At 54.4% G+C, this 8,858-nt stretch overlaps 3 protein-coding genes across 4 annotated transcripts; 1 reads left to right on the top strand and 2 right to left on the bottom strand.

Annotated features, from left to right (window-relative positions):
- Positions 1 to 138: 138 nt before the first annotated feature.
- Positions 139 to 1,916, bottom strand: C22H16orf86 (chromosome 22 C16orf86 homolog). Its single transcript, XM_048437098.2, has 4 exons — positions 1,799 to 1,916; positions 1,366 to 1,595; positions 794 to 1,038; positions 139 to 697 (listed from the first exon to the last, which is right to left on the bottom strand). The coding sequence occupies exons 1-4, from the start codon at positions 1,880 to 1,882 to the stop codon at positions 288 to 290; spliced, it is 969 nt and encodes a 322-aa protein (XP_048293055.1). The 5' UTR covers positions 1,883 to 1,916; the 3' UTR covers positions 139 to 287.
- Positions 1,917 to 2,107: 191 nt separating this feature from the next.
- Enkd1 (enkurin domain containing 1) lies at positions 2,108 to 6,402 on the top strand. Its single transcript, XM_048437093.3, has 8 exons — positions 2,108 to 2,141; positions 2,364 to 2,463; positions 2,543 to 2,737; positions 3,341 to 3,513; positions 5,332 to 5,457; positions 5,571 to 5,734; positions 5,836 to 5,972; positions 6,063 to 6,402. Exons 2-8 carry the CDS (start codon positions 2,379 to 2,381, stop codon positions 6,221 to 6,223), a joined length of 1,041 nt encoding a protein of 346 aa, XP_048293050.3. The 5' UTR covers positions 2,108 to 2,141; positions 2,364 to 2,378; the 3' UTR covers positions 6,224 to 6,402.
- Positions 6,403 to 6,570: 168 nt separating this feature from the next.
- On the bottom strand, positions 6,571 to 8,398 carry Pard6a (par-6 family cell polarity regulator alpha). 2 transcript variants are annotated; one of them, XM_048437096.3, is made up of 3 exons: positions 8,256 to 8,398; positions 7,666 to 7,888; positions 6,571 to 7,455 (listed from the first exon to the last, which is right to left on the bottom strand). In XM_048437096.3, the coding sequence occupies exons 1-3, from the start codon at positions 8,316 to 8,318 to the stop codon at positions 6,704 to 6,706; spliced, it is 1,038 nt and encodes a 345-aa protein (XP_048293053.3). In that variant the 5' UTR covers positions 8,319 to 8,398; the 3' UTR covers positions 6,571 to 6,703. The 2 variants fall into 2 exon arrangements, with proteins under 2 accessions (XP_048293053.3, XP_048293052.3); XM_048437095.3 differs by having other exon boundaries at positions 6,571 to 7,458.
- Positions 8,399 to 8,858: the final 460 nt, after the last annotated feature.

Genomic DNA, 8,858 nt, shown 5'->3' on the forward strand with positions numbered 1-8,858 from the left:
ACCCTCACCCACCCTGACACACTTGACCAGGTCCCAGCTGGTCCAGATGACCCATCAGGCAAACGCTGCACAGGTGAACCCTCCTCCCTTCTCCCCAGCCTTTTCCCCAATTCAGACATCGTATTTGAGGAATCAGTCTTCAAGATGGGAAATATTTATTTTCAGCAAGTCCAAATTCCCAAGTACAGATAAATTCCAAGCATAGATAAAAAGACTAAATTCCTCCCTCCACCTGACGGCCCAGGCCTGAGCTCACAGTCCTAGTTTAGGCCCAGGGTAGAGACATGTCACTTGTACTGAGGGGAGAGTGGGGGCACAAGAGGGGCGGCACAGACACTCAACATCTTGTCAATATCCACTTGGGTTGTCTTATCCACCTCAGCCTTGAGCCTGCCACTCACCCTCAGATTGGACAACCCCCCAGGCTCCCCTCCAACCTCCTGCCCTAGAGAAGGAAGGGTGTGCGTGAGAGGCACTAATGTGTTAGGGCAGGGCAAAGCGAGGCCTAAGCCCAGCTCACCTGCCACGGGCAGCAAGGCCCGCAAGTGCAGCTGTTCCGCACCTGCCTCCTCAGGAGCCGGGGCTAACTCCGACTCGGGCTCCACCTCTGGCTCTCCGTCGCCGTCCCCGGCCTGATTCAGCTCGGGGTTGCAATAGTTGATGTATTGGTACAGTGGCCGCAGGCGCTGGGCTTTTCCTGCAAGAACCCAGGCAGGGTAAAGACTGGAGTGCCCGGTGGTCCCATGTCGGACTGAGAAGACAAAGAAAGGTAACCCCAGGGAGGGCTACTCACGCTCCAGCCCCAGCGTCTCTGTGGGTGCAGGTGTGCTGGCTACAGCTGGGGGCACAGGAGCCCCTACACTCTTGCGCTTCTTGGCTTTTTTGTGCTGTTTAGCAGGCAGTGAAGACTCACTGTGGCTGCCCTCTGGCTCCTCCTTCTGCAGCAGCATCCCTGGTGGCAGTTCAGCTTCAGCCCTAGGTTGGGCATGGTAGCTTGGCCCTGGGAGGGCTATGGTAGCCAAGCCTGGGACAAGAGGCCTGACAGAGGTAGGCTTTAGTCTTTGGATCCTAGCCCTGCCTGCCCACCAATGCCAGGACTAGTTAGCTGCCCCTTTCTTGGTCAGTGAAGCCCCAAGCCCAATAGAGACCCAACACTCGTAGCAGTTTCCTACAAAACCAGAATGCTCCAAATCTTTGTCTTTTCCTTAGACTCCTGTTCTAGAGAAACAGAAGGTTCTACTTGGGAGTTAGAGGTAGCAGCAGAAGACAAAGATTTCTACCTCAAAGGTATCAGAATTTAGGACTATCGGGGTGTAAAAACCCCCTCCCCAGCCCAGCAGCTCCTTCCCTCTGAAAGTCCCTCACTTGATGGGCTTTCTCTTGGTTCCATGACTGGGCCTCACAATGGATGATGCCGGCTTGGGTCCTCTCTCCTCTCCTGCTTCCACCCCTGGATTGAGTCTTTCTTCTCCCCGGTTTATTCCTTCCTCCTGGAGCTCCGGCTCGAAGCTGTGTCCTATTGAACACTTGTCTTCACTTGGGGGTCTGCAGGTCTCATGTGCGGGCACCAGACACTTTTCTCCTGGTCCTGGACACTAGAAGATACACATAGCAGCCAACGGCCAGGCAAAGCGTTGCAGGGAATCAGTCATTCAAAGTCCAATATTGGCCACAAAATATGACATGAAGGCTACCAGCTCAGACCCCTCTACTTGCAGGGCTTGGCCGGGCAGTTAGGGAGTTGGGTCACCTAGAGTCCCGCTTCTCCTGCCCTACCACTCCACCTCCCGAGCTTCACCTCAGGGATCTCTGCAACCTGGGCTAATCCTACTGCCTCCCCATTCTGGGCTTCTGGTTGCCTCTGGGCCCCTGCTGAGGCCATGGTTGTGCGAACTCAGTGCTTCCCTTGACGGTTGCTAGGAGAAGACGGCGGGCTCAGATGGGGGTTGGACTGGTGTACTCAGTGTTGGCAGATGAGGATCCTGCTGAGACCGGAGACTTACACTAGCTCCTCATCTGCAACTACAAAGCCCAGAAGGCTTTTCGCCAAAATCATTTGACCCCTGACCTCAGGAAGCCATTTGTTGCCAAGCAACAGCAACTCCTACCGGCTTGCAACAGTTGGCGGTAAAACTGCTCCAGTGAGAGCCCCCGATGGGGCGCGGCGGGGGAGGGGGTCGCGAACACCTCAGGGCAGTGGGCTAGGATCCCGGTCGCGGGGCGGTGGCGCAGGCTCAGCCTAGGGGCCGGGCGGGAATGGCGGGTATTGCGGGACTGCAGGGCTCGGGTCGAGGGTGGAAGCACCCGACAGGGATTGGGGGTCGGAGTTACGCAGCGCAGTAGGCTTCGGTGCATGGTTGCAGGGCTGCGGTAGAATCATGTGCGAGGGCCCGTCCCGCATCTCTGGACCCATTCCCCCAGACCCTACACTCTGCCCGGACTACTACAGGCGGCCGGCCTCGGGTGAGTTGCGGGGTCCCGCGGCAGGCAAGTACACCGCGCCGTCACTAAGCACGGCTTTCCACCGCTTCTTGCTCCTCAGCCCAAGGTCGCCTGGAAGGAAACACGCTGAAGCTGGACCTGCTGACTTCAGGTCGCGACCTGGACTCCTGTCCTCCTCGTGGCCCCCGCATCAGGCCTGGAGCCCTAGAGATCCTAGAGCGTGGTCAGCGAGGCGTGGGGGACGTGCTGCTGCAACTGGGGGGCATCTCCCTTGGTTCAGGGGTGTCTCCTAAGAGTAAGTCCTTCCCAGAGGGGTATGGGGCATTGGGAGGTCAAAAGCAGAGATTAAAATAGGATGCACCTTAATTGCCTTGAGCCCAGGTAATTATGCACTTTTCTGGGTGTTAGTTTTCCTAGCACAAAAGGAGGATGAAATAAATGCACTATGTCCTGGCAGGATCAGAATTCGTCCTTACGTAGGAAATCCTAGCTTCAAGCATTCACACCTTGATGGAACATTGCTTAAGTAGCCTACTTCTTGTACTAAGTCTTATAGGTGTTTGGAAAACAGGCTTAAAAGTATGGGCCTCGCAGTTAGAGGCAATAAACAAGACAGGAAAAGGTGATTAGTGGTAAACTTTAGTATCAAAATGTAGAGGATAACCAGGAGGAATACTGGGTAAGAAGAGAATAAAGTGATAACAGTGCTGTGTATGTAATGTTGGAGATGCCAATCAGCTCCTCAGAGAAGGTCCATCCAGGGCCTCTCATATACTAGGCATCTCTTCACCAGATCGTCCAGGAGAAAGTTCTGCCTGTAGGTGTCAGCCTACATGTGCTCCACTCTTAAGTTGCACGGCCATTTGTAGGGCTGTCCCTAGCAATAGTTCTTCCCCAGGAAAGGATTCAAAAGACCATGAGAAGGAAAACCTGAGGCGGATCAGAGAGATTCAGAGGCGCTTCCAAGATCAAGAACGCAGCCGGGAGCAGGGCCAGCCTAAGCCCCTGAAGGCACTGTGGCGCTCACCCAAGTACGACAATGTGGAGTCTCGAGTCAAGGCCAGGATGAAGGTATCTGTCCCTGGGAACCAGCCATAATGTCAGTCTTGGTCAACAGACAGTTATACCCTGACCTAACTTACAGGGTGTGTATATGGGGTGGGGATCATAAAGGCTAAGACACCTGGGGTGGACCTTTTCTGGGGAGCTGATTGGCATCAGGGAAAGTAAGAATTAGGCTAGGGAAAGAGAAGAAAGAAGTTCTGGGATCGGGGCAATGGGGAGAGTGGGTATCACTGTATTTATAGAAGGTTAGAGTTGAAAGCCAGCTGGACACATACCTTAAAGAACTACCTAAGCTGCTTGTCAACATTATTTATTTGTGATGTTGGAGACCAAATCCAGGGACTCATACACCCTAGGCATACACTGTACCACTCACTAAGTTATACCCCAGCCTTCCTACTAATTCATTCTCAATTTTTCTGCCCCTGTCTGTTTCATGTAACTCAGGCTGACCTCAAACTCTGTGTACATGAGATAAAGTTATAACCTTTGAACTCCTGACTCTCCTTTCTCCACCTCCCAAGTACTGGAATTAAAGGTGTTTCCTACCACACCACTTTCTTTTTCTTTTAATTAATTAATTAATTTTTTCAGATAAAAACATTATGTGTATGGGTGTTTTGCCTGCGAGTCTATGTATCACAGAGGCCAAAAGAAGGCATCAGATCTCCTGGAACTGGAGTTCCAGACTGCCGTGAGCTGCCATGTGATATTGGGAACGGAATCCAGGTCCCCTGGAAGAGCATCCAGTGCTCTTAAATGCTGGGCCATCTCTCTAGCCTTCTCCTCCGTTCCCCCCACTACTTTCTTTTGAGGCACGATCTCACTATGTAACCCAGTCTAGCCTCAAACTCATTATGTAGCCCAGGCTGGCCTTGAACTTTTAACAGTCCTCCTGCCTTAGCCTCCTAGTTGTTGCGATAATAGGTTTGGACCACCACTTCCAGCTCATTTCTGAAACCCAAGCTAGCTGTTTAGCCCCAAGCTGCCCTTGAATTCTCTCCATAGCCTAGACTGGCCTCAGATTGTCAATCCTTCCGAGTCCCGGGACTATAGGCATGTACCACCATTCCTTGAAACATGTATTTCTGAGGAAAGAGCGGAGGGTTATGTTTAGGTTTTGGTGGTAGTTACCATGTCTCTATGCAGGGACCCTGAAGGAGACAGAGGACTGAGAGAAAAGACAAGGTCACATGAGAGTGTATTCAGGCTGAAGCATCTGTGGGACTGCCAGGGGGTAGGACTGTGTCCAGGAAGCAGATGGATACATAGCTCTCGATCTAGTCAGTGAGACCAGAGTGTTATTGACAATTAAATTGAGGTCAGTAGCTTGAAGGAAGCATCCTTGGTTTCTAGGGCTTGGAGGCAACCCTCAGTAACTTTGGGGTGCTAGAGCCAAAAAGCTTGGTTAAGGAGTAAGGGAGCCGGGTGGTGGAGGCGCATGCCTTTTATCCCAGCACTCGGGAGGCAGAGACAGGCAGATCTGTATGAATTCAAGGACACCCTGGTCTACAGAGTGAGTTCCAGGACAGCCAGGGCTACACAGAAACCCTGTCCTGAAAAACCAAAAATAAATAAATAAATAAAAATGGAGAAAAGGATGATAGCTAAATGAAGACGAATGTGGACAGCAGGTAGTTTGTTCTCTTGAGGTTTTAAGAGAAAAGCCCATTTAAATGTTGAGACGTATTCCTTCAAGGAGGCGGCCCATCGAAATGAGCATAGAGAGGAACTTAAAGGAAGGAGAGACAGAACAGGAAATAGTTTATGGCTTAGGACCCTGTCTGCAGCCTCCCTGATTCCTCTGCTGTGCCTACCTCCCAGGAGCCTGGCCCTGCCTCTGTGACGGAGCCTGCCCACTTCCTTCGGGCACACTCCCGCTGTGGACCTGGGCTCCCACCATCCCGCGTCTCCAGTCCTCAGCCTGCCCTGCCAGGTGCCAAAGCCAAGGTGAGAGAATCTGTGTGGACTAGAGAGGCCATTAGCCAGCCGTCCTGGGGCTGGGGTACAGAGGTACGACAGAGTGCTACAGGATCCCCGCCATGCTTGCCATGTTCCTGCAGGGGCCAGGCCTGGGTGTGGATTTCATTAGTCACAATGCCCGAGCTGCCAAGAGAGCCCCGCGGCGCCATTCCCGCTCCCTGCAGGTCCTCACACAGGCTCTGGAACAGCAGCGGCAAGCCCAGGAACACTACAATGCCACACAGAAAGGCCATGTGCCCCATTAGTAGGTTCCATGGGCCAACAAGTATGGTTAGGGACCTTTGTGGGGGGTGGGAGCCAGTCTGCTTTGGTGTCCTCAACCCTGGGGGTCCTGTGACTTTACAGCCTGTTGGAACGCAGGGATCTGTGGCGGAGGGAAGCTGAAGCTCGTCAGCGTAGCCAGCCAGACCCTGCCGTGCCCCCTGGCCACACACTCATGCCTGAGAACCAGCGACTAGAGACCCTGAACAGTCTGCTCCAGAGTGAGTACTTGGGCAGGGGTGGCTGAAAGGGAACCCACGGGGCACCGTGCACGCCTACCCAACATTCACTGTTCCCATGCCTTCTTGTAGGCCAGAGCCAGCTGCTGCGTGAACTAGTCCTACTACCTGCTGGGGCAGACTCTCTGAGAGCCCAAGGCCACCGTGCTGAACTGGAACGGAAACTGGTGCAAATAGATGAGGCTATCAAGATCTTTTCCCGACCCAAAGTCTTTGTGAAGATGGATAGCTGAGCTCTACCTCTGTGGGTAGAGTGACAGGAAGATCCATGCTGAGGGTCACCCATGGCTATGAAGGGCAAGCCATGTCATAGTTCCAATGACAGGAGCACTAGGGTGGGCAGTTTCTTTAAAGCACTTCCTAGTCACCCAGCCTTCCACCTCCTATATCAAAATTAAACCTTTTGTATACAGCTGCTGTTTCCATAGCATCTTTCTTAACACTGTCAGTGGGCCTCCTGCTGCATAGTTCTAGGAAGGTCTCTGCTGCACCCTTATCCCTCCTGCCTCATGTCCAGGTAAGAAGGCTGACTTACAGGCTCAGGAAAGGGATTTGGGCTGGGACATAGAAGGACCATGTCTGCATTTGTAGACAACCTTTAATATTCCCTGGGCCGAGAGGGCTCTGTGAGCAAAGCTAATCTTCCCTCCCCAGCTGGGAAGTCCGTGCCAGGCTCTAGCAGCCTGAACTGACAAGGGCTGCATCTTTGCCTGTCAGAGGCTGAATCCGCTAACATCACCTCGCATGCCATTCCCCCAGTCAGAGTTGGCTTGCTCTTGGCTATCCAAGGAGGGCAGAGAGCTGCCAGCACCAGGAAGTAGGCAGCCAGGTTGCAGGTCCCAGCGCAGGGGCCCCTGAGACAGCCCATTAGAACAGGGAGGGTGGCGATTCTCAATGACCAGGTCACTGTTGTCCTCATCACTCTCAGGGTCAGCAGGCCCAGGCCCTACAGAGGAAGGCCCTGTTGGACGCCCAGACGCCCCTCGTACAACATTATTACGCTGGTTGGCAGGCTTGACAGTGACAATGAGGTTATGGCTGTTGGCAACCATCATGTCCGTCACTTGGTCCAAGGTCTTCCCAGCCACCTCAATGCCATTGACCTCGAGGATCTCATCACTGACTGCCAGCAGCCCTGTACTCTCAGCCAGGCCCCCACGTACCAGGCGGGAGATGAAGATTCCTGGAACCCGCTCCAGGCCCTGGGGAGCCACCCGAACACTCATGCCATCTCGAATGTAGAAGCCCAGGGGGCGGTCTGATCCGTGTTTGTGGAGCCTCACACGCCGATGGGTCTCGGGGAGCAGGTCCACGTCTATGACTGAAGACACCTGGCGGAAATCCTGGGGCAGGCTGATTAGCAAGGGTGGTCGGGTGCGCAGAGATGCTGCTGGTCGAAGCAGGAGTCCTTTCTTGCGCCTCTGCAGAGAGTTGGAGGCAAAAGCCAAGCCACTGGAGTCGCCTTCTGCTGCAAGAGAAAGGGGACTGGGATTAGAGACTGCTCTCTCATTTTGGCCCCTGACAGGGACAATGCCAACTGTTTCCTACCACTTGGAGGTCAGCCCAAGGGCAGAGATTGAAAGTGAAGCCTGGGAACCCTGGGTATGGATTAACCTTTGTAGACCTGCCCTGTCACCCTACCCCGAGGAAACTGCCCACTGTACCCCATCCTCACCCCGCTTCTGCACCAATAGGCGCAGCGGCGGGGGCCCGCTGGCAAGGGCTCGGTGCAAACTGTCATCGTTGGTGAGGGGCAGCAGGTCGCCGTGAGCATCGGTGTAGCCAAGCAGCACATCCAGGCCAGAGATCTGGTGTACCACACACAGCAACCGCGAGAACTCCTGGAAGCCTTTCACGGAAGCGCGGGGCAGCGCAAAACGTCGGAACTCGGCGTCAAACTGGAGGCGGGAGAGGAAGGGGAGAGAAGTGTCAAGACAGAGCCCAAGCCCCTTTCTCACTATAGGTCTGAAGCTGTCAAGTGAGAGAAAGGGCTGCTGCAACAGCTGCAGCCTTTAAGCTTAAACCTCAGTTCCAGTACAAGGGACACTGTCCAAGGTCCTTTCCTACATACCCAGGCCACAGAGAGACTCTGGAGATCCATGTGGGAAGGAGGATGCGATGAGGGGAGGCAGACAGAAAAGCAGAATAGGACGCGGAGGATGGAGGACAGAAAGAGGTGATGGAGACCAAGGAGCCAGTAAGGGAGAGAAAGGGAATTGGAGCGTCTAGCGCAGTGGCCAGAGCCGAGGCCGGAGGAGCCCTTACTTTGCTCTTCACCTCGACGATGCTATCGGGACTGCGCGCCGGAGTCCTCTGCGGTCTGGCCATTGCGGGACCAGGCGGGCTGGGGACAGTGCTCCAAGGCTGCCCGCCGAGGTGCAGGTGCACTGCCCGGCCCGCTGGCCCGCGCCGCCCCGCCCCTGGCGGTAGCACTCGCCCCGCCCTCCCACCCGAACCATGACGTCAAGGGAGCCGCGACACGGAGAAACGCGGAGTCTACGTTTCCTAGGAAACGGAGACGGAGGTAGCGAGGGCTTCCTCTGCTCTTACGTCATTACGCTATGGTTCGAGCGTCCCTAGGAGGACTCGACCAATGGGCAGAATGAGGGAAATAACTTGTTTTGTACTGTCATTTCCACTGGCCTTACAGGACCGCGCGTTTTGCAGGAGACTAAGTCAACATTTTGAGAAAACCTCTTGGGGTCACACAGCACCGAAGTGGCTTCGAGCCCCACTCTCGGCTGCAGCCTCCTAACCTGGATCGCTTCTTTCCAGACCAGCCCTTGCTCTTTCCTTTCAGGTGCTAGGTAGTACTGAGGAACAGGTCACAGGCTCAGAGAGCTGACTTGGTAAAAACAAGCATCGAGC

The sequence above is a fragment of the Myodes glareolus genome, chromosome 22, assembly GCF_982192425.1.
Source record: "Myodes glareolus chromosome 22, mMyoGla1.1, whole genome shotgun sequence".
NCBI classification, from domain to species: domain Eukaryota; kingdom Metazoa; phylum Chordata; class Mammalia; order Rodentia; family Cricetidae; genus Myodes; species Myodes glareolus.